General features: G+C 39.3%; 2 protein-coding genes and 1 long non-coding RNA gene across 5 annotated transcripts in view; 2 read left to right on the forward strand and 1 right to left on the reverse strand.

Annotated features, from left to right (window-relative positions):
* On the reverse strand, window positions 1-25477 carry FBXO8 (F-box protein 8). 2 transcript variants are annotated; one of them, XM_045018180.1, is made up of 6 exons: window positions 25240-25477; window positions 15202-15538; window positions 13219-13345; window positions 2606-2724; window positions 1268-1464; window positions 1-388 (listed from the first exon to the last, which is right to left on the reverse strand). In XM_045018180.1, the coding sequence occupies exons 2-6, from the start codon at window positions 15528-15530 to the stop codon at window positions 201-203; spliced, it is 960 nt and encodes a 319-aa protein (XP_044874115.1). In that variant the 5' UTR covers window positions 15531-15538; window positions 25240-25477; the 3' UTR covers window positions 1-200. The 2 variants fall into 2 exon arrangements, with proteins under 2 accessions (XP_044874115.1, XP_044874113.1); XM_045018178.1 differs by having other exon boundaries at window positions 25308-25476.
* Window positions 4774-12230, forward strand: LOC123371043. The gene is made up of 2 exons (XR_006579690.1): window positions 4774-8239; window positions 11269-12230. It is a non-coding gene; the product is annotated as an uncharacterized LOC123371043 (long non-coding RNA).
* CEP44 (centrosomal protein 44) overlaps window positions 15182-25524 on the forward strand; it is a 46731-nt gene continuing 36388 nt past the window's right edge. For both annotated transcript variants that reach the window (XM_045018174.1, XM_045018177.1), the window contains exon 1: window positions 15182-15260. The gene's annotated coding sequence lies outside the window, so the exon portion shown is untranslated. The remainder of the gene's footprint in view (window positions 15261-25524) is intronic.

Genomic DNA, 25524 nt, shown 5'->3' on the forward strand with positions numbered 1-25524 from the left:
TTAAGAAATTTTTTTGCAAAATCCTTCGGTTCCCATGGTAAATTGCTAAAAAAGGTAGTACATACAACACACATTGTGATTGTATACAGAGGTTAGAATGACCAGCACTAATATAACCCCCATATCTACAAAATAATTAACTCCTTGGGTAGCTTTAGTTTTTGTAAACTACAAATTCTTAGTCCTAGCAAATTGTGCTTTTAGGCAGCCACATGGCCAATAAGGTAGATGTTGTCATAAAGGTGCCCTACAAAATCTTCACTAATGTTCTGAGCAGCACGTCGTGTGTTTCGGATAAATTCTCTCTTTGACATTTTGTTCTTCACATGAGGGCTGGTAAGATCAATGGAAAGCAGAATCAAAGAGTAGCATAGTACATAAACTGCATCTAAAGAAAAGAGAACATTATGAAGTTATTGTTTACAGAACCATAAGTATGGATGGCACTTTACAGGCAACTAAAATGACCAGTCCCTGCTCAAGGATCTTACAATCTTAAGGGCTTCCTTGAATAAATACACACATGAGTAATTTTACTCACATGAGTAGTTCATTGAAAACAATTTATTATTATTAAAAAGTTATAATGATAATGCAGTGCTAAACAAACACCAATGAATGTACTCATATTTATTTAGTATCCAAAGTGTGCAAAATTCTTTACAGACATGAAGGTAGACAGATCCCTGCCCTGAAGAGATTTCACTTTAAGGCCCTGATCCTGCAAATGCTATGCACATTCTAAACACTAAGTATGTGAGCAGTCTCGCTGGGTAAAATCCTGGCCCCACTGAAGTCAATGGCAAAATACCCATTGACTTCAATGAGGCCAGGAATTCACTCTATTTGCTTCAGTGGGATTATTCACAGAGTGTAAAGTTAAGCTTATGTGCAAGTCTTTACAGAATCAGAACCTACAGGGCAGACAAGGGTGAAGGGAAAAGATTCAACACAATTTTTTAAAATCGCTTTTTGTACATGGAAGTTGTTTGCCTGTCAGGTATGTACAAGAAGAAAATCAGTAAGTCAAAAGGTATTTTTTTTTTAAATTACGATTGTCTGTATTACTGTAGCTCCTGACAGGGAGGAGTTTGTATACTTATTGTGTACAATATGCACGGAACTGACCCTCTCCCAAGACTCATCTTTCTACTTTTAGAAAAATGTAATTAGACCCCAATTTAAACCCACTATGAAAAGTAACATTTTCCAAAGTATATGTAGATAAATATAGACTGATTCACTGCACGAAGTCCTCTCTTCTTACCAGGGCTAAGGCTAAGTTCTCTCATCAAATCAGGATTACAAGCACAGAATCTGTGTGAGAACTTTGTTATAAGAGTCTCAAGATACTCCCCACGCTCCTCAGGGGCATGAATGTGTTTGAAAAACTCTCTCAGTGCATTTGGCAAGAACTGATTTCTGAAGTTGTGCAGTGTCACAAGGTCATCCAAAACATCTCTCCTGGTTGAAAAAACAAAAAAATTAGAGAAATTTCCTTTCTACTGTTTAAACATGAAACAAGGTTTCAGAAATTAAAATGAAGATTTCTTAAAGAGTCTGAATTATAGGTATTTTCTGTCATAAGAAAATGAAGGAAAAATCCAACAATGATAAAACAAGAATAGGAAACATGTTCCTCAGACTGCTACCACAGTAGTGTACAGTTCAGCCTAATACTTTAGAGAAATTATAATAAAGCAATATTTAAATTTGCACACACACGGCGTACAGAGGAAATTGAGGCTGCAACAATACCTGACAAAGCTAAGGAAACCACAGTAAAAGGAATAAATATACAATATGCCTTTCACGGCCTATGTACATTAAAAAGCAGTTAAGGCAGCATTCTGTTAAAACTAGGCTCAACTAAGGTGATATTCACTCATGGTGCATAGGGCCGGCATACAGGCCCTCCACAACACTTAGTTTCCATGGGAGTGCATGCTCCATCTATCCCCTGAATATCAAAAGGGCTTGGTGTGCAAAGGAAATGTGGAAGCAAGCCAGGGGAGAGGCAAGAGATCCAAAATGTACTGATCCAGTGGCTGAAACATCCCAAGTAGGGGTTGTGGAGCATCAGCATCCAGAATTCCAGCCTATGGTCTACTCTTCTGCACATCTACAATTCTCACATCCCAGTCTAAACATAGTGTCTTGCTTAAAGCCTGGTTAGGCATTCTTTGGGGAGGAAAGGTGAATCTTATTCTTAAGAAACAGGAAAAAAATATACATAGCAAAATATTAACAACATTCCAATGCTAGACAGCACAAAGATCTCCTACGTAAGGTGACATTCTAGTTACAAATAAAACTTAAGCTTGGAACTGAAAATGTGGAAATAAGTACACTATCTGACCGCTACTAGATAAACACAGTATGCTTATATATAGTGGTGTATACACACACATGCTAGAACTGAGTAAATATTCTGCTTTAGGAATAATATATTTTAGCTGAATCTCTGTGTTTGCTCTTTACTTCAAATTTTTCTAATTAAGATTATTTTTCATTAGCTTAATACACGTAAGAAGAGTGATTACAGAAAGTTGTTACAGACTGAAAATGAATATAGCATTTTTTCCTCATTACAGATTCAAATTACCTTTCATCAAGATAGATCCTCAGTTTCTTCCAATTTAGTGTTCTTGTACAAAAGATAAACTTAGCTATTTCCTTTGGTGAATCATCCAGTATACCCTTGGACATAAAGTAGTTAACTCCCTGAGACAAAAAAAGGACATTTGTATATAAATAAGATTGGTCTTAACAATTCTTTTATGGGAAAATATTGTAATGAGTAATACTGGAACATAAGCCTGCTAATGTTTTAGCATAATACCTCCTTCATCCTCTAAATGGCATTTCAACATGCACAATACAATTTAAAATTAATATAAATCAAATGCAAATAAAATTAATGCAACATTATGGTTGAGATTTTACATGTATTAACAGTAGGAAATTCAAAATTACATATCCCACAGCAAGCATAATTTGTCTCTGTTCTATTTTCTCTTACTATTTTCTGTCATCATAAGTATATACATGGTGATTAAATTATGTTTGTTGTAGGGACCATAATTTACAATTTCCTAACTATGGTGCATGTAAAAATCTTGGCCATAATGTGCTTTTTGCCTTTAATTTTGTTTTATTTAAAGCATTGATTTCAATGTTCTTCCATGTGTATGGGATCACATTCAAATAAATGCACTATATACATTTAATTAAATGTATAATAACTCAAATAAATGCAAGTGTGTTTATTCAAAGTGCAGATCCAGATTCACACACACATACGTACAGTATATATGTATAAAAAAATCCAACAGCACTCTGCCTCTCCCTAATTAAAAAAAACTAGTTTAGAAAGTGGCAGAATGAACATACCTCTATTCACTTATTTATTACTTCTACATTACAACCATTTTTCCACATTTTGCCAAGCACACACTTTTCACTGAGAAGTATGTACATGCCAAATTTGAACATGCAAATACAATACTTAAAATCTTTTTGGATGCTTTTCTTGAATTTAGATATCTCAAAGCATGAAAACTACTTTTGTCATGGTCTTATAATTCAAAAGCAGCTTACTGGATTTTAACCAAAAATTGGGGGGAGGGGTGGGGAGAGAGAGAAAATAGGAGAACAGCTGTGACAAATTTAAACTCAGAGCATAACTTTTTTGGGAAGGGGCTTAAACTCAAATTGCGTCTTCAGCAGTAAATATGGCATCACTACCATGATAGTATAATGCTAAAATATGTACAAATGTGCAATCTAATGCAGTCTCTTAATTTGCTTTAGACATCAGTGTATCAGTGCAACTCCCTACATCACCAAATAAGATAACCCTTACAATTTTTTTCCATTATAAATCTTCCGATTCCAGGTACATTACAATATATTTCAAATTTCCCCTTTTGGTTTAAATTATATCTATAAAGACACAGTGGGGGCAACCTAGCACTTTGTTTATAAGCAACCTTTACAATGATGACAAAGTTCTGCATACTGGTAAATAAGGAGTGCAGGACTGAGCTTTTAATCTGGAAAGTTATTTTATAAAAAGTGAGATAGTTAAGTAAGACAGAAAAGCTGAACCATGTCAAGCAAACATGAAACTAGAAAATAAATCTTGAGATGACCAGGGACTTCACTTGAGAGACCTAAAACACAGGTGAAAGACTAGCACACACATACACATAATATGCTACTTAGCCATTTTTTTTTAACTGGTTCATCATTTGTTTTTATATTTGTGGAAAATGTTACCTGAAGTAACATAGTTCTTTGGTTATAATCAAAACAATGTTTTAAATATATGCAAAAAATTAAATATATGCAAACAATTTTCTGTTAGGAACAAGGAATCTAGGCAACTTTAGGGCCTGATTCAGGTAAGCATCCCTATTCAGGGCAGCACTTAAGCATGTGTTTAAATTAAAGCATGAACTTAAGTATGTGCTTAATACCCATTGACCTAATTGGGATTTATCTGGGCTTTTCCAAATACGAATGGCCTTAAACCCATGCTTAAGTGCTTTTCTGAATCAAGGCTTAAATGGGAAACTAAAATGGATTATCAAAATGATTAAAATTGCTTACTGATGCCTCAAGTATTTTGACAATTGCTCAAATACGACAAAAAGCAAAACAGCAACACTACAGTATCTCATTACATCTTCTGTTTAACTCTGCCTCATTAGTGTTTTGCTGAATCAGGATGCAAGATTAAAGTATGTGCTTAACTATAAGCATGTGCTTAAAGTGTTCAGTGAACTGGGGCCTTGAGGAATATCCTATTTTTAAACAAGCTGTGTCCTCACAGCACTTACTTCTCTTACTACAGAGTGTTACTAAAAGAGGGAGACATTGGACAATCTGAACAGAAATGTTTTTACCATCTACCTTCACAATGAAAAAAGTCACCTGTTCTATACAGAGAGTCTGAATGTGTTGTCCCAGAGCTGGGAGATGCTGCAAAACATTTCTGTGCTATATAAGGCTCTTTATGACCAACAGTGTGTTGCTGGTACTCATTATACAAGCTACCAGCTCCTCATTTGACATCTCAACCCACCCTAGCTCTGCTTCCTTCTTTTATTGTATCTTTTTCTGTCAATGCCATCTCCTCACTCATTTCCTTTTCCTCTTTTTCACACACACAAGGTGTGATTGTATATTCATTCCAACACAATAACAGAGCCACTTTTGAATTGCTGTTATTTCTCCCCAAATAACAAATACGTTGAACCAAATTGAAATGGTTTCTTTTTAAAGATTTTCCCCATTTTTTGTTTGCTCACACTGAGTGAAGGTTATTTGTAAGGATACTGGACAATCTGCTCGCTAAATGTGTAAACTGTTGTATGTTTATGGCATCTCCGTCACCTTCCTCCCTCACAAAATAAATCACCTTTATTACTTTATCACCTTAGATAAGCATGTTCAGCTACGAATGTACACTATATGAAGGGCATAATTCTACAAGGAAGCTAAAACTAAATGTCAGATAATCTGCTTTAAAGTCCCATTGCACTGATCCCTCTTAAGCAGGCATCTGAGGATTCCCTCAGCAAAGGGGAATCCTTGGCTGGAGTAAACCCAGTCTATTGAGCTTTATGTCACCTGTTTCTCACCAAGTTTTGGGTAGGAGTGGTTTAAGGCTGGTGGGGGCACGCTTGGGTGCGGGGGCAGGATAATATGCTCTGGCAATCATGGTCCTGTGAAATGGTCCTTAGAAGACTTTTCCAGCAGCCATGCTTTACAGCAGTTTCATGGCTGCTCTAAATTGTGTCTGTGACCAGCTTTATCCTTTGGCTATCCTCAGGATTGGGGGCTTAGAAAAGGTGATTTAGAACTACCCGTGTCTTCCTTTGCCATTGTGCTGTTTATGAGGTCCGCAAAGCCCAGGATACAATCCTAAATTTAAGAAGGGATATTTAACGTATATGCAACTAACTGTCATGATTGTGGGCTATGCTTGACTAGGGAGGCAAGTAACTATCACAACAGGTTCTAGTTTATGGTCACTAGTTGTTCATGCCACCCCTTTCTCGTGTTACCAATTAATTCCGATGCATTACACCAGTTCTCATTTGCATTCCCTCTGATCTCTCCCCTTTTTCTTTAGAATGGATGGATGTCTGAAATTGTGTAATATAGATTTAATTTTTCTTCATCAGCATTCACTTCACTCCACATTATTGCAGTACTCCTGCAGTTATTTTCTTCGCTACCCATAATATTTTCAATATGCATGTTAAACCATTTTAGCTACTTTTCATCCTCTGCCTTAGGGGTCCAGCTTCCATCACACATGTACAATGATGCAAATTCCATGCTGGTTAACCTTTGAACACTGCCTTTACCTCAAATTTAGTTTCAAATGTACTCAACATGCCAAAGCTAGACTACTCAAGATTTCATTGGCATAGTATTTCTTGTAGCACATGGAAATGGATTAAAAGTAATAGATGCACAGCAGGAGAGTGGACAATTTACATGTGTGAAGGGGCTGAGGTACTCTTTGAAGCACATCTGGGTGATTATTGGACTGCATTGCCAAGGATGTGTCTTGAGAAAGGGAAGATCAGATTGGAGAAATTTATTAGAGATGCCACTCAGCGCTGTAGAGAATTTGATTACTGGAAAGGGGCCAGTGTGGACAGCTTTTATTTTTATCATTTGTTTACAGCTCAGTACTTTCCTGTAGATATATTATGGTAGGTATCTTGTAGCAAATATTATAGATAATTAAGGTTGCAAGTGGTTTACATTATAACAGCTCTGTTTTTATATGCCAATAACTTTCTGCAACTATTCACCTTTTGGGCTAAAGTTTTCTGTGCTTATGCCTGATGATTTAAAAAAAAAGTTTGAACAAAATTGACAGTTCTGAGTTATGGGACAGTAAAACACATTTTTGCCAATGGCTTTAATCACTCTCTCCCCCATCCCTGTCCGCACCCCAAAAAACACCCTAACTATACTTCTCTTATCAGGGTTAATGCAAAAATTGGGTAAAGTTTAACATTTGGCATACATAGTTCTGAGTTTTGTGTATTTGCTTAGCTCTGGATAAATGTTTAAAATACAAAAAAATGACTGAAATAAAGAATCACTACTGTGCAGGTCAGTGAGCATCTGCTAAATTTTTTAGCACATTTTCATTAACTACTCCCATATGTGACAGCACTGGACATTCTCTCTGCTGGAACTCATTAGAGAGTTCACGTAGGAGCAGGGGCTGCTGTTCTTAGTCTGCTGCTAACACTATTAGTATGGGATAGATTGTAAATGCATCATTGATACACATAGCAAAAACTACAAAGTATGTTCTCTCCACAAGTTTTACTGCACTCTGCAATATTCTGCATACTGTAATCTCTTACCAAAAAAAACTCAGAGACTACCTGACTGGGAGTCAGGACAGCTGGGATCTAGTCCCAGTTCTGCCATTAGCTCACTATGTGAAGCTAGGCAAATTGCCTCCTCTCTGTGTGCATCTGCCAAAAGGGGATAATGATCATAGAATATCAGGGTTGGAAGGGACTTCAGGAGGTTATCTAGTCCACTCCACTGCTCAAAGCAGGACCAACCCCCAACTGATGTTTTATCTGCCTTTGTAAAGCACTTTGGGATCTATGGCTGAATACTATATACATATTAAGTATTATTCTACTGCACTATAGCAAAGATACGGCCAGTATAAAATAAACAGTTGCTGTGTGACTGCTGTGTTAGGTTTCTGCAAGAAGGCGTTATCTTCAGCTAAATGATAGCCTGATTCTACTAAGCTGGGAGGGGAGACCCAGAGTGTGGGGGGATTGCTGTGGGCCAGGATTGACACGGGGCCAGAGGTGGTGGAGCCAACAGGGCAGGTAACTGAGGGAGAGAAACTGGCCAGAGGAGGGTGCTCCTGAGCTGAATGAGCTAATGCCCAGACTGACCAGTAGGAGGTGCCGTGCCAGTGAGTTGGTACTCTGCTACATATGGTGGAGAATGTGGGCATTTACGGTCCACTCTGATAAAAGGGGAACTGAGGCCTGGACAAGGTGTGCCAATATAGGGGAAGGGGATGATGGATCCCACCTACTTAGAGGTGTTTTTTTTTTTTTGTTTTGTTTTTTGCAGAGGGCTCTTATGCCATCCCTGGCTAGACTCCAGCATCAGTGCCCCAGCGAAAGGAGATTAGTCTCCCCGCTGCTCACCAGAGACTCTGCTACAGGTGAGCCAGGAGGGACAATGGGAGATCTACTGGGCCCTGCAGAAACAGAAGGGGCAGCTGCTTGATGAACAGCAGACCTTTGTAAGACTACTGAGGAAGGAATCCAGGACAGACCACAGAGAGTGGTGGGAAAATCCCTGCACCAGGAGGCCAGTGGCAGAGTACAGGGCTTGTTATGCCTGCAGAAGGCGTGGACATTTAAGGAGGGATTGTCCCTATTGGGATGGGGGCAAAGTACTTCACCCACAGCAGGGGAAGGGACAAGACCCTGGGAAGGCCCGCTGGGTGAGGAAACCCAGGGGACGATGGACATGTTGGGCCTGTGGGCAAAGCGGACACCTGCAGTGGGAGTGCCCAGGCCCAAGGTGGAGGGTCCTCTTGAGCTCCAGCAAGAAGGGGGGGACTCAAGATAGACTATGAGAGGCCCAAGGCAGCAGACGGGCAGGGAGTCTGCTTCGGCTGCTGTGGGTGGAGCCATATTAAGAGGCACTGCCCCCTAAGGGGAGGGTGGCCAAAGAAGGAGGTGCCTGGGGACCCAGAAGGGGCAAAGATGAGCGTGATCAACACTGCAGTGAAGGCGGTAGACCTGCCAGAGAGCCACCAGCATGAGGTGGCAGAAAAGGGGACTGAGACACAGGCTGTGAGAGAGCAGGCTATGACGGGAACCCAGGCCTGCCAGACAGCAGAGGCAGAGCTGGAGAAGGCGAACAAGGAGAAGGAAGACCTGGGCCTGCGGTTGAAGGAAAGTGAAGTGAAGAGAAGCGAATGCGACTGGCAGGACATCTCCAGGTCACACAGGCTAGAGGACTCTCCCATCCCCTGGGCGTGGGATGTTGAGGGGTGTATGTGTGTGTAGCAGGGCGGTCATCCCACTCCAGTCAGGTGTGGTTGCACCCAATTAGGGCACAGCTGGCCCTGATAAAAGGACAGGTGGAGAGAGGAGACTCTTGCTCCAGCAGGGGAGCAGAGAGGACCAGGCTGCCTGGGAGAGCAAGCAGGGTACCTGAGACAGAGCAAGTGTACAGGACCTTTGGTCCAATGGGGAGCCTAACTCTCAGGGAAGGGTTGAAAGATCTTTGGCCCACTGAGACCCCATAAGACATGGATGCTGTTCTTGAGCTGAAGCTGTGAAGAATGTATGACCACAGGAAATACCCATGTGGGGTTTGAAGGACTAATCACCATCCAAAGCTTTTGTTGGAGTTAGGGGGTCATCTCTGGTCAGCTTATTAGCATGCATGTAGGGGATTTTTATTGTTAATTTTTTTTGTAATGCTTTCACCTTAAGAAAAAATGTGCTTGCTTAGAAAGAACTAAGTGTGGTAACTTAACTGTGGCAATTACACTGTTTGCTGTCTCTGATTAGAGAAGTGATTCAGGCCTGCTTAGGAAATCTGTCTTTTGCTGCACAGTACAGTATGGGGACTGTTCAGCCTGGAAATGCCCTGGTCAGGAGGGACAGAGAAGCAGTCTCCACTTAAGAGAGGTGACATCTGAGGAGCCTAGAGCCTAGTGTAGGTGCCCTTGTGGGACCATAGAGGAGTAATACAGGTGCAGTTGCCTTGAACTGTGACATTCAGGTAAATTAAAAAAATAATAAACTATGCATATATGATATTCCATTTTCAATTCTCATAACTTTTAGACTACTGAACATTTCCCTCTAGCCTAGTTTCTTCCTTAAAGATGTATAAAACAAGCCAATTTGATGTTTTTACCATGAGCTGTTGAATTAACCTTGCACAAGAATTTAGATAGACACATATGGGAAAGAGGGTATTTATAAAACAAACAAAACAAACTAATCAATTTTGCTCAAAACTTCTGAAAAAAAAATCACTTCTAAACTGGAAAGCATAGAAAATCTCCCTCACCAACCAAGAAATGAATTAGTCTGACAAAATTAGGAACAATTGGAAAAAAAAGGGGAGGATGAGAAAATAAGCAATGTCAAACAATTATAGATACACTATACTCACTACAATTTAGAACATTATTATATTGTATGAGTGAAATCCTAGGCCCACTGAAGTCAGTAACAGTTTTACCATTGACTTCAGTGGGGCCAAAATTTCACCCTTTATCCACGAAGGAAAATGTTAATAAAACAATTCAGTTAAGACTATTAACATTAGGAGTAAAACAGAAATTGGACATCTTTTCTGAGGCAAATGTTCTCCTCCCACCTCCACTTATAGTTTAAGTGCATAACTGTGCCTCATAATAATCTTTAAAGCATACTTTACAATTATGACTTCCTATTTCAGAGAAAAAATTAAATCTACCCATGACACCTCCAAACTTTGAGTAATAACTCTGCATGATATGGAATGAGTATTGTGTGGGAAAGTTTCACACGCACTGTACATTATTTAGAATAATATATGGCAGAAAATTAAGTTGGCCGATTATAAAAAATAATTCTTAAACTCTTAAAAATCTTGATACACTTGGAAGTAAAAAACAAAATAGATTTTAGCTATGAGGATGCTGCCAATGGAATAAAAATAAAAAACAAATCTTGCACATGCATAAGGAGGTTGTCATGTTATGTGTAAACAGATGGTCAGGTACATCCTTCAGCAGAATGTGGTCACCTGCCATGAATTATGCAAGCTCATGCACACAGTCAATACAGCATATACGGCAGATTTCACAACGTCATGCACACAACAATGGTGAACCAGATAATCCTACCACAAAGTGTGCAGGCGCTCTCCCCCACCCCGTGAGCCACTGCTAGCTCTGGAGCTGTTGCTGTGGAGCTTGGTTACCCATTTTCATGACATGGGCGGTGTCCTTTGGAGAATCTTGCTCCTGTGGCCGTAAGTATTCTTATTTTTATAATATTTTAATCAGGTCTGTTACTAAATGTAAAGCAGAGTTGGGCAGGAAGTTTTTAGACATAGGATTTGTAATAATGGAATGTCATTTCATATCATATCAGTCACAGTGTCCTTATAGTAATAATTCTGCCAATATCACAGTTGTAAAGAAAATAAACAAGTGAATGTTCTTGGAACTTTCAGGCCCAGAACACTTCCTGCCAGGCTACGGTGCTCCACAGGGAGAGAAGATCAGAAGCGCCTAGGAGATACAATGAAATTCCAGGCTCTCAAGGGACCTGAAGCTGACTGTTCATATTTCAATTGACAAATGGACCATTGTGAATTCTGAAGTAGCAAATGTAAAATAATACATTTAATATACAAATCAGCCTATTTTATAGAAGATTTAGGAATTGTTAATTTTCATGTAATATAAAAAGTACTTATATTTATATATAGTACGTTTTATTCTGAAGAATCCCAAAGTGCTTTACACTATACAAAAATTACTTCACCGCTAAATTGGAGTGTAACTGCACATTGCAGTTTAGGACAGGATGTGAATAATAATATTATATCCAATTAAAACTGCAGGGGGAACTGTATGTAGGCAGAGCTGTTACCAGATTTAGGACTCAGCCTGGCCTTGGCCTAGGGTTAGCACTTGTACTCTTGTAAACAAATCTTAAATATCTCAGTGTAAAGTCTCATTTGTAGAATTTCATCTCTAGTAGTAGCTCCACTAAGATTATTCTGAAAATAAATATATGACTCATTCTTAACTTGAGCTGCACAATACCGATAACTTCAGTGGGAGTCTAGAGTATTCTGCCCTCTTCTTGTAGTGTATCAAAAGAATTGACTATTATATTTTGTGATCTATAAAAAGGGCATGGCTTTCAGCAGTCAAATAAAAAAAAAATGTGAGCCAGGGCAAATGAGACTCAAAGAATTTAAACCAGATCATGTTGTTGTATTGGCTTATATGACTGCTTTATCATTTTGTCCGGCAATTGTACATACACATTATCTGTATGATGCTGACATAGCGAATCATTTGTTTCTAAACACAAAACTGAAAAAAAAATGTTTTACTACTCTGGATTTATCCAATTACCACTTGTGTGTCTTTATTATATAAATATACTTAGAAAGTGAAAACTCAGTTTTGTTCAGTGTGATTTACTATCTTTTTGCAGAAAATGTGATGCATGAGGAATCTAAGTTTATACACAAGGGAATATTTTCAAAATGCTGGTGGGGTTTTTACCACATGTATCCTAGGTTAAACCTGTTTCAACTCTCAAATTTCTCCTCACACAAGCAAAGATGTGGCTAGACTGGGAAAAAGCAGAATTTAGTTTGGTTTTGACTAGTTATATGAATTAATAGTTTCTTTTTTGAGTTCTGACAGATCTTTTTATTTAAAATGTACATATTTAATGTAACAGAATGAGTTAAGTTTATTAAAAAGGAAGCATTCAGAAAAATCAAAATCACTGCTATTTACAAAAGTTCAGTCTTTAACAGTTTTGTTCCATTAGTGTAATTTTATAGGCAGGGTAAGTTAACAGATATTATTTCAACATTTGCACCTTGAAATTGGAGGTTTGTGTATTGTCTTTGAAGACTGCTTATGAACAATGTCCCCCACCATCATAGATGCAATGGTGTTCCGCTCTATGGCAGGTTTCATCTGCATTTAGGGTTTGAGCCTGCTCCACTGAAGTTAACTGGAGTTTTGGCATTGACTTCAATGAAAGCAGGATAAAGTCCATATTACATAGTAAGGTTTTTTAAATATTTATTTTTGTGGGCATATCACAACCATTTTTGAAACTGCCCACTGTTTTATTTACCAGGATCCCACCTCCATGTCAGGATATGGTTATGAATTTCTGACATCTATCTGTTAAACTGCTGGGCAGAGTACTTATGAGTCAAGCAAGTAAATCATATGTCTGGGAACTGTAAGCATAAAAGATCAGTATAGGGCCATAACTTAGTATTCAGGATTCACATAGTACAACACAGTATCCATTAAAAATCAACTTGGAATGTTGCTACAAGTTCAATGTTCTCATGTCGTTTTTTTTGTAACTGTATTAAAATTACTGCAACTGTTACTGATGTTAGCAACACTCCACTTACCTCATCAGGGTTGGCATTAAAGGTGAGACTGCCCTCATCCAGCTGCATATACAATCTTCTAAAAGAAAATCCTAGAGGTGGATTCTTATTGTATATAGAGCAGTGTCCCCAAGTGGATTTGCACAACCTACCAAAACAGGAATAAATCTAGTATGAAAATACTTGGCATATTGAACAATGGGGATAAAAAATATTGAATAGCTGCTCATTAATTGACAATCAGTCATCCTATGCACTAAATGAGGCAAGGTCCTGTGAAAAGTTATATGGGATCATGTAATTAATGACAGTATCATAATCCAAATGCACAAGAGAGCTGAACAAAGACTGCACAGATTATGTTAATTCTGGCATTTCCTAACTTTTGAGTGCTTGACTTTACAACCTAAATAACATTCTTAATGTTTTGTATGTAATTGTATAATATACCTCAAAGGGAAAAACAGAAGAGGATTCAGCTATATAGTGTACACTGCAGAGCTGATTTATTTTCTCCTTCCTTTAGTCTTTATGCTATAAAATGTATACACTTATTTTAAGGGAATATCTGTGCCTAGTCTAAGATTTCTATGGAACCAGGACAAGACAACAGTAATTCCTAGTCACTAATGGACTTCATTTTAGGCCATGTGAGGGGGCTTGCAAGTTTTGGTATTTATATATTTACACAGCATCATTGGGTGCTAGGAGTGCATCACTGCATCTTTTCATTGTAAAGTGTGAAATTGCCAGATGTTTAATTCTTGTGTCCAGGTGTGGTGGTGGTTGTTGGTCCCTTACTTCTTCCTGGCCAGAGGAAGATAAGATGGCACACTGTTTTTAACAGCTAAAACAAGTTTTAAAAACACCCACAATACAAAAACAAACGAAACCCAGAATGGAAAGGAAAGGTAGAAGGACCTCATTGGCTGAAGCAAAGTAGAATGGACCATGGCACTATAAACCTGATCCCTGGCCTCTAGATGCTCAGTCCAGGTCAGGACTCAGTACTGGCCAGAGCCTGCTTGCAGCTTCAACTAGATGTTCATTTAATTTGAAACTGAATCTTATGAAAGGATGACTCTTATCTGAATGTTGCAAATCAATTTTCATAGAGTTTTACATTTAAGTTCTCTATTTTTGATGGAGACAATGGATTCCTGACTTTTCTTCTGCTTACTGACTAAAAAAAGTCTACAATCCACATCATCTTTACTACCACTGCAGTATGACACTTGTGCTTTACTGCATTAATCCTTTCTCTTTGTTAATGCTTTTCCGTTTAGATTATATATGCTGGACTTAGACCCACTGTAACATTCTGCACAACAAAGGTTTACATTTCTATTGCCAGGCACCTAGTGAGCAATGAAAAGCACTTGTGGAGACACCAGTGAGCTAGAGGGCTTGTCTTCATTTCAGTGCTAATGTGAGCATAGATAACTCAAGCTAACTCCTTTCTAGCTTGAGTGAGAATGACAACACTGCAAACAACACTTAAGCAGCACAGACTAGCTGAGTTACCTCTACATTATCAACTCCAGCATAGCAATCACTTGAGCTTCAACCCACATCTGTTGATGGGCCAGCTAGCTCAAATTTAAAGTACCACTGAACTTGAACTATAATATTTTGTGTGTGCAGGGGGGGGGGGGAAGGGATCTGAGTTAGGGGCAACCCTTGATTAACACTGCAGTGAAGACAAGCCATTAGTCTTCTTTCTAGAAGTGATACCACAAACAACAGGATGTTTATAATTTTCACACAGATCTGGACTTGCACTGGGCTCAGATTTTCCCCGTCAAGTCTGAATTGACCTGGGTAATATTTGTTTGCAAAAAGACAAATAGGAAATCCTTAAAATGTATAAAGCAGTTCATTAGCATGAGTTAAACAGTAACTTTTCACATTTGAAACATTGTTTAAAAGGGTAAACAGTGTGACAACCCACAATCAATCTAGTAATCCTCTTTATTCCATGCAGGTGACCTCACATTAACTTACCCTTGCCAGAGAAGCTCATCATTAGCAAGATCCTGCCAGACACAAGAAGCCAGGCAGAGGTCAGTTGCATTCAGATATGACAAAATGGTAAAACTAAGCTCAGGGGGCAGCATTTCCAGGTTAATGAATCCTTCTTGTTCTTTAGATTTTCTTGTTTTCAACAGATGGTAGATGTCAATTCCTCCTTGGGCTTGTTTACGATGGTTTGTGTTTGAAATGCTGTTAGTAGCTAATCTTCTACCATGCTCTCTGGTGAGATAGCTTGGCCCACTGTATCCTTGGTGTTGCAGCTGCTGGTTCCTAGCCACTCTCCACAGCCCCTGACCCATCTGCGAGCCTGTGGGTCATAAAATCCAAATGAAAGGTTATTTATTAAAAAAGTCAGTGGGCATTTTTACAGCTGCTAAGGAAATTAGCTTACAAATTTACAGTTGCATTGACAATTTATGAAAAGTTTTGGGAAATAGCTAGTAGGTATTGAAAAGCTGAATAAAAACAAAGGTAGAACTGACTTTCAAATAGTAAGAGAAGAGTAATCTTGTCAATTATTATGCCATATGTTTATCCTCTGTCCCCAGTAAAATGAACAGATACAGAGAACAAAAAAAGTCAATGAAAACTTAAAAAATAAAATTTGCCAAACATTATTGATGCTCTGGACAGAATTACAAAATTCAGGGCCTGATTCTGTAAATAATACTAAGCACAATGTAAGTCGCTCCATTCAAGTCAACCGGACTTACAAGAGGGATCACAATGTTTGGGACTAGTGTTTTCAGAATTATTTGTAAAACTAACTCAAATGGCCTGTCTGGAAACAATGTAATGCAGACTGAGACTATAATCAAGAGGTAATGATAAGTGGCATGTGGGGTAGTATGTAATAAAGGCAGGGATTGGTATTAAGATAAAACCCAACAACTTTGGAATTGATTCTAATTTAGGAAGATTTGCAATTATTGGTGAAGACAAAAAAATAATACAAAGATCTTCTACTATTTATTTATTTAGACAAAATGCTTCAAAAACAGAAGGTGGATTCATCTTTAGCTCTCATGGTTATGGACACAAAAACTTAATTTTGTGTGTGTTGTAAACAAAATCAGATTATAACTGAACCCAAGAACTGCGGGTTTTTTTTAGAAATGCCAAATACTATCAGATTTGTGATTAAATCAAGTGCTGACAACTCTGCAACATATATTTGTAATGTGATATGGCTATAAAAAGACCAATCTTGAGCTGCATTTAAAGACGCATTGTTACACAAATTAGGGAGGTAATAGTTCTTCTCAGTGTAGCTCAGGTGTGACTGCACCTGGATTCATGTGCTTGATTCTGGGCATTCTACTTAAAATATATTGAATGGGAGTGAGTTCACAGAAAAACAATTATCAGATGGCTAGGCTGGAGAGTCTGAAGAAACCTAGAAGAGCTAATCAATGTGAAAAAAAACTTTGAAGAACTAAGGAATGATTAAGATGAGAAACATAGTAAAGATCTACAAATATCTGAAGGATGTATTCACCATGGATAGTGAAATTATTTGATGATGATGATGAAAGGGGGTATAGCTAGAAGTAATGGGATGAAGCTAAGAAAAATGTAGGCTGAATTTTTAGAAACATCCTGACCATAAGATCTGTTATGTTATGGAACAGTTTTTCAAGAAAGGGATAGAAGCCCTTTTGCTTACAAAACTTAAAAATCAGACTAGGCTGAACACTAGAAAATGTTATTTTCTGTTTTCCTTCACTCTCCCAGCTAACATAAGTTCTTTTCTTTTCTTTTTTTAAAAAAGGTTGCAATTTTCTTCTATGGCAAGTTTTAAATATCATGAGATTTAGAAAGGGTGGCTTGAGGACTCCATTTTTTAATGTGGAATTTATGTTCCAGTACTAAAGAGAATCTTAATCACAACACAAAACATTGGTCAAAAGGCATCCAGGCCTTTCTTTTTATCACAACCAAAGTTGTACTAGGCTGTGCCCTCTTTTTACCAGCATCTCAGATGTACAGGAGCTGTGTATGTGATGTCTTTTCTTACTTATTGCTAGTTAGTTATGTTGTAGAGTATAGTAAATGCAGAAGATTCTGAAATTTAATTCAGGAACCTTCTAAACTAGACACTTAAATCTCAATGACAAATATTTCAGTAATAACTTGTATTTAACCAAAGGGATAGGAAAGTAGTTACTCACAAAGTAGGCCACACTTGAACTCACAACCCAAGCAAAGGAATGTTCTTTGAATTCTAGTATGTTTTAGTGAAACAGTCTTATTTTTATACCCCTGCTATGATAGCAGAACATAAATTAACGAGCACTCATTCCTGAGCTCTGCAGTCTCCTGTTGCTGGCTCACACAAAAAAAAAACAAAACCAAAAGCAAACAAACAAAAAAACAAGACATATCTGAACTGACTTGTGCATTTGGACACGGGTCTAGTAAGAGCTCACATGCATGCTGTTATTATTCATATTCAGGTAGCACCTGGAAATCAGGATCAGGATCTGTTATATTAAGGGCAGACATATGATGTAATGGCTCCAAAAGAGCTTAGAAATGTAACTAGTAGGAAATTAACAAAAAGAGAAGGTGGAGGGAGAACAAGGTTAATGGTCACAAAACTAAAACATTAAATTGTTTTAGAAGTTTGCAAAAGTGGGATATTCAAACTACTTTGGTTTTTATTTCTGCCTGTTTCTACTTTTTGAACTCTTGAATGGTTTCTATTTCTACTGGAACCTCTGTTTAGATTTTTTTTCTGTTTTAAACCTCTCATTTTACATAAACAGCTCTCTCTTATATATACACATTTTAGTGGGGCGTGGGTGCTTTTAGAAGGCTAAAAAACACTGATGGAGGGAGGGGAAAGATCATCCCTGCTTCAAAGAACTAAAGTTCAGAAGATATTCTCAGAGGATCCAGTCACTACATATATACACTGGTGGGGATATATTAGACTCTACAAGAGGCTATTAGACTTCGATGGGCTTAAGACTTAAGTTTAACATTACTGTTTATCTGTTAGCATAGTAATCTATTCACTCACAAAGACATCAGAAGTTCTGAACATAAAGAGCCTCTAACATTTGCATCTACAATTTTTGCAAGTTTAATTACTTGCTGCCGATGCTCAAATTTCACACATCCCCAGCCCCTTGTGTAGTCTCCCACCGGTCCAGAAACACACCAGTTTTCTAAGACCTGTACACGTACAGTGCCTAGCCCAAGGGGACCCCTAATTTCAGTTGGCGTATATAGGCACTACTATAATACAAACAGCAGCAGCAATGCCGTATAGAGATTAATGGAAACAGTTAATGCCTCTTAGGGTCAATCCTTCCCTCTCCTTTGTGGCCACAAAACAAATGGAGTTCCACTACACTGCAGCAGCAGGAGAGGAGACATGGTTCTGATAGCCTACAAGGCACCACAGAGCTCAGCTCCAGAGCCTCTGTAAATTAGGACAGGAAACAGCAGAGTTGGTGAATCTGCCGCTGTACAGAGCCACCAGTTATTCTTCACCATGAAATAAATAGCCACTGAGCAACTCCACCCTCAGGATGGCCTCCATCCCAGAGCAGCTCCGTAACACAACTGTCTAGGTTATGTGCTGGGACCAGGATTTAGGCCTTAAGCAGTTGTTACCTCTGGTTTCAATTTGCCTCCAGAGTGAGGAAGATATATTTACACTTATATTATTTCCACATTCAGAAGGTTTTTATTACAAGGTTAAGGACTAAAAACTTGCTTTTTCTAAATAAACGTAAATTCTCCAGAAAGTCCTGGATAAGCCCCTTCCCACCAACCCACTTATTTCCTGGGCACTTTAAAATATTGACATGCACTGAGTTGGGCACTTTTTTTTCATGGTTGCAATTATATTATATTTTTAAGAAGGAAAAATTCAAAAGTATACCTTCCAAATGTGATCATTACTTGCTATTGAATTAGACTGAAGCTGCTAACAACCTTGAGGGTTTGGTTTTTTGTTTTTTTTTTTAAGCTTAGGTGTTCCTCTCAAGAAAGGCAGGAAGTAAATTGCTTGTTTTCTCATGCAATTGATTGTGTCACTTTATACATGCTGTGATTAAGCACTTTTAAAACAGGTGCTTAATATTTTACAATAGGATTAGTTGATTATGTGCTGGTTTAATCTGTTGTTCAGTCTAGTAAAACTCAGTAAATAGATAGCCATGTTGTAGATTTGAGAGAGTAGTAGATGATCAAGGAAGGGAAAACTTTTCATATTATTGAACTGAGAAATACACAACTTGCTGTTCTAGTTATGTGAAGAAACAAATTAGATTTACCTGGTTAAGAAGCTTTTATGTGGAAATATTAAACTGTTTAGAATTTTTCAGAATTAGGACATTTAAAATCTAGCTGTTTTCTGAATTTTATTTCTGGGATTAGTTTTATTACAAATCTTCACTTTCTAACTTGCAAACAGCAATTACCTATGACTGCCTTTTATCATTAAGGTTTTTAAGAAGTAAACTGGTGAAGGGTTGGGAAGGCAAGTATTTAATACAGCTGAAAAACAAATCTCATTCAGTTTTTAATTACGTTTCAAATCTAAGAAAAGTGAAGCTGAGTCTTCAAATCCACGAAACTTCTCTCTCGCTGCTATCTGTGCATTTGTCTTTGAATCAGTTATGTGACCCAAAACCTAGTGGAGCCCTTCCTGTAAATGTTGATGACCCTGTCAGTTCTAGAAGAACAAATCTGTGCTGAATGTTCATAGCATCAATTTCAGGTCTTTCTTAGATTAGTCCTTTTGCTAGAGGACTTTTTTTTTTAATTTAATCTAGTGATATTTATAGTTCATAGAAACAACTTGTTAAAATAGTGGAAAGAAAAATTGAATTAATTAATGGCAGTGGCTGTATATGAATTATATTTCAGTTTAAATATACATTTGAAAACACATTACTGTTACTCTTGATTTTCATGTACAGCGATGGAAATGGTACTCAGCTAATGAGCAGCTGTTCAACATGTTCTCTCTTTATTGTTAAGTGTGTGACCCCATTCCTTATTGAATTCAAAACCTGCTCTGAAAACAGAATTATTATTTGTTTGTTTTTCCATGGGCTTTTCTATGGTGCTAATCGCTATGGTATATAAGTGCTTCACACACAAATAATTTATATTCACAACACCCCCATGATGTGAGGGGGATTTTACAAATGGAGAACTGATGCACAGAGAGATTAAAGTTAAAAGTAGCCACTAATGTTGGACACCCAATTTGAGAAAGATAGGACCTGAGTTTTCAGTGTACTTATAGCATTATATAGTATTTCATATATTTATCCACAGTTCCCAGTGAGTGAATTAAAGGGGGCAAATTAATGTTGCACAGGCATCTCATATTTGAGTGTTTGACTTTGCCACCTTAATAATGTTCTTTTACTGTAGGGGATCTTTTATATAATTTCCTAGGTTTTAAAAAAAAGCAAATTTAATATACAGAAATGTAATTAGGTGCTGTCATATTTTCATCCACGTGGTCATCAGCATGTCTAGAACCTTTAGCCATTCTGCAGTGGAAGGGACAGCTCAGTGGTTTGAGCACTGGCCTGCTAACCCCAGGGTTGTGAGTTTAAGCCCTGAGGGGGCCACTGAGGGATCTGGGGCAAAAATCAGTACTTGGTCCTGCTAGTGAAGGCAGAGGGCTGGACTCTATGACCTTTTGGGGTCCCTTCCAGTTCTATAAAATAGGATGTTAGAACTAATCTGCCATTTAAGCTAATGGAGTAAATCATAGCAATAAATTGTAATTCCCTGTATGGACAAGTACTAGAGGGGAGGATGAGAGATGCACTTTGCCAGTGGATTTCTCATATATTTACTGACACGGCTAAAATATAAACTCAGGAATCTTGGGTTCCATTTCATACTCTACAAGAGAGAGTGTTCTAACAGGCTTATTTCCTCCCATGCTTGACCCATTCTGCCCCTATCTGGTCTCTTCCCCACTCTTGGCTCCTTGTCATAGTTCCAGTCAGTCCTAGTCACCCCACCCCGATCTTGCTCTCCAAGTCCTAATCTCCATGCCTTTCTTTACTCCCAGCCTCTTCCCCTTGCCCAACCTGTCCAATTCAAAGTTCCCTCTCCCACTGCCTCCCTCTCTTCCTTCCCAGGCTCCATATCCCATCTCAGTCTCCCCCACACACATCTCTCTCTTCCCCAGCATCTTGCCCCAGTCTTTGCCCAGCCAGTCCCAGTTATCCCCCTATGTCAGATCGTTTTCAGATCTTTCTTTTTCCCCACACTGTTTTCTAGTCCCAGTCTCTCTCCACTCCCCCAGCTCCTTGTCCAATCTCAGTGTTACCCCATAGCCAACGTCTCTAGCCCCTGCCTCCATTTCCCTCACCAGCTCCCAAACCCAGTCTTCCCTCTGCAGCTCCCAGTCCCCTTGCCCAGTTAGTCCTAGTCCTCCTCCACTCGAGCTCCCAGTTTCTCTTTCCTCCTCTTCCAGTCCCAGTCTGGGACAAGAAATCTGGTGAATCTACTCCTTTTCCTCACCCTCAACTGGCTTTTGTCCCATGTGCATTTGAGATATATGGTTTCCTCCTCCATGCTGCCAGGGTGCCAGCAGGGGAATCACTGACAGTGCAGGAGAGACAGGCTTCAGTTCTGATGCTCATCCTAGGCCCAGAGCAGCCATTACAGGAAGAATCCTTCTAATCCCTATTGACCTGTGCGGGAGCATGCTCAGTCACTCTGTGGGGATGGCACACACAGCATCTGGTCAGCACTAGCAGGTGTGAAAGGAGAATGGATTATTTTGAGGGGTTCAGTGAGGATTCTTTTGGGATTTTAGCTATTAAGCTCTAGCAAGTCTCTACTGACCACGTGCAAACTGCGATTTTTCAGATGATTATAACTTGGCCAAATTTGGGTGGATTTTTATGCAGATCACAAAACACGCATTCCTGCTCAATTTCTAGTCTCTGATCCAAAGTATGGGAGTGCTAGATCAAAGAAAAGTTGCCACATTTTTTTACATGGGGGAAACATGTTTTTCCTCGCCTCGATCAGAAATGGTTGAACCATTTGGCTGAAATTATCCCCCCAAAAATTCAGCCTGAGGTGGATACCTGCATTTCAGCCAAAATGGTTGAAGTTTGACGAAATTATTAGCAACCAAAAATCATGGTTTTATTGTGGAAAGTGTCAAGCACCTTTAATAATAGTTAGTGCAACAAGCCCCTCCTTTCATTTTAAGATTTGCTGCTGCTCACAAACACCTTCTCACAGAGCCTGAGGAAGTGATGTGATGTTTGCGTTGTGACAGCTTTGGTGTTGTCATGACAAGTCATCACATTCTGATGCAGTGTCTTGACATTGTGACAGGATCCTCCCACCCAAATACAATTTTGGAATTGTTAACTCTGCCAGCTAATCTTCCAGGCTGTTGACAGATCTGAGGCAATTTGAGCTGTCCTTCAAAATTCAGTCTAGATGATGGCACAAGATGTCAGATTCTGGCAAGTGTTCTCCACCATAGAGCCCATCCCTACTCCAATAATCTCTCCGCTGTAAAGCCCACATTTCCTCACGACCTGACATAGAAACTAGATTTCTTGAATTTGTTACTTGGACCTTAGATTCCTTCAGCTGCGGTTCATGGACTTTTCAATGGACATTTAATAGTAATTACTTGGTCTGCCTCACCAGAACTTCTGCCCTCTTCCTCCCCTACTCCCTCTTCTCTGTGCCTACACTTTTTCTTTCCATCCATTTCTCCTTCCTCATTTTACCCCTCCCTGCAGTTCTTTGAAGCAGGGATGATCTTTATTTTTGCACATTGTATAGTGCTGAGGATACTGTTGGAACGAAACAAATGATAAAATAATAATTAGATAGAAAGAGATCAACGACAACACTGAAGTGAGAAAAAGGAGAAAGTAGGACATGGGAGAAGAATCCTCTGGGCTCTGAAAAGTGTGAGGAGAATCCAACAAATGAAGATTGCTAACTCAAGCTGTCACTTTTTCCAGTATTACAAGACACTGAAAGACCATTTTTAACCTGGGTCAGAGTATTCCAGAGAGGTTTACAAGTGAGAAATAAAGAGCATTATCAGAAATAGGGCATAGAATGATCACACCTGCTGAATTATCAAGTGGACTTTACACCACCAGGCAAACAACCGAGGTTTTTTATACTAGCTTCTGATCCTCTGCAAAATGGATTATCTGTCTATAGGTAATACTTGTGTTCATACTGGTTGCAGGAGATTAAAGCCTTTCCTTTAGCTGTAAATAAAACATGGAAAAGCAGCTACACTTCATTTTTATATACAAATGCCAGTCAACATTTTCTTGTGCTCCTGGTAATCTTTTCACCTCAGAAGTCAGACTACAATCACTTCTAATCAATTTCACATTAGGGAGTAAGTATGGCTAATATCCAGTAGTATGACAGAATATTTAAAAAAGCAGATTCTTTGTGAAATACTCCCATACTTTTATGGAAAGATACCAAAGGTGAAATTTGTTTAAAAATCAAAATCCTTCATTAAAATCTTACTCATTTTAGGAATGATAAAATAAAGGACAATAGGTATTTTAAGTTAAATACCAAATGAGCAGATTTCACAGATGGCGACACATTTTAACTGATCAGCGTAAAGCCATAAGATATAATACATTTGTAACTAAGAGCTTATTTGCCATTGGTTAGAGCTGATGTCTTATTTTTCCCCATCAAGCATTTATTTTCAGTTTTGCAGTAATCAAGATGAACACTTTAGAAACTCACTATTACAACATGATGGGTGAACCTATTTCTGGGCATAAAACCATCTGAGGGAAGCAGTAAATAAGAGTCAATGTAATTATATTGTATAAAATAGTAGTCAGTTTAATTTTCTACTTGAAAGTCTCCATCTTCAATGTTTATACCAAAATAAATCATTTGGGTGTATTTCCAAGACCTCAAAATTGTACAGTCCTCCCTACCTATTGAGACGCTGATGGATTGGCCTATCCTTGTGAGTAGAGGAAAGCCACTAATATTTATTTATACATTTGCTAGCCTATCATAAGCAGGCCCCAATCCTGGATATGGCTTTTACGTGCTACATTTTGGTAAGTATTACATTGCTGGTGTGTGCTGCAGAATACTAAAAGTCAAATCATGGTCTCGTTGATAGAAATACCATGTTGTCTGAACTGTGTGAAACAGGAGTGACATATCCTTCAATGCTACTGGCCTGTGCTCACATCAGTGACTGTTTTGGTTCAAGATAAATGCCAGTTCCTTAGCACAAATTGAAAATCCCCCCACTTGGTGAGCACAAGGGCTAGTGCACTGTGCACCTTCCTTTACAGTCCTGTACACAGGCCATAAAGCATCATTAATATTACTACTGAACTATGTTTGGAAGCCAAAGGTACATTTAATAAGAGTTTTTAAAAAGTTTTTCAAATGACTATCTTAGTTACTTAAAAGATTATTCCGTTTCCTCATGTCCATGATTGTTGGAGCTGTCACTGTCTCCATGGGAAATTCAAAGTGCCAACAGCATCCCCTTTCCCTCGCTGGAGACCCCAGGTAGCCCTCACTCTAGGTTACACGTTACTCACACACATGCTGCTCCGAGCAACTCGGAATCATCATCAGCCTGTTCTATCGTCACCTACCTCGCCCCCCCCCCCCGCCCCAATAAAGCTCCCGTCCATGGACATCAAAGGAATAAAAACCATCCCCCCCCCCGCCCCCCAGCGCCCTACGGAAGAAAAGGCGGTGGAGGGATTACTCGCCCCTGGGCAGTGAAAGGGGCGTGTGTGTGTGTGCGCGCGCGCGCTGGGAGGGAGCGGGCAGGCGCGGGCACTGAATGCGCGGCGCGGAGCAGGCAGGAATCGGCCGAGCAGAGGCTCCGCGGTCTCCGATCAGCTTTAGGGTCACGCTGCTCCCAGCGCCAGCCTCTGGCTCTCACACAGACCCAACCGGGCAGGGAAAGTCCCGCCCCTAATCCGGATTGGCCCTTTCAGACAGCCCCACCCTAGCGCTGACCTCTGATTGGCCGCGGGGCCCATCACTCCGCACCGACCCCACGGACCAAGTTCGGGGGTCCCTCGTACCTCTCCAAGCTCCGACCCCAACCGCCGCCGCGACGAGCCCAGTCGGTGCGTGAGCCTCGCCGGCTGGGAACGGACTCAGGCAGCACCGGGCACGGGGAGGGGAAGGGGGAGGGAGAGGGGCTAAGAGCCTGTGCGCCGCCGTCGCTGCCACCGCCCCCTTCTAGCTCCTGAGTTTTGACGTTTGCTGTTGTTGCTGGAAGTGACGTCAGCGCCGCGA

Source organism: Mauremys mutica, chromosome 5 (genome assembly GCF_020497125.1).
Source record: "Mauremys mutica isolate MM-2020 ecotype Southern chromosome 5, ASM2049712v1, whole genome shotgun sequence".
Classification (NCBI taxonomy): Eukaryota; Metazoa; Chordata; order Testudines; family Geoemydidae; genus Mauremys; species Mauremys mutica.

Coding starts and splice junctions, on each gene's coding strand:
- FBXO8 (XM_045018180.1), bottom strand. CDS start 15,530: ATGGGTCAGGGGCTGTGGAGAGTGGCTAGGAACCAGCAGCTGCAACAC. Junction 13,346..15,201: donor GATGAGCTTCTCTGGCAAGG/GTAAGTTAATGT, acceptor CTGTTTTGGTAG/GTTGTGCAAATCCACTTGGG. Junction 389..1,267: donor AGAACTTAGCCTTAGCCCTG/GTAAGAAGAGAG, acceptor TCTTTTCTTTAG/ATGCAGTTTATGTACTATGC.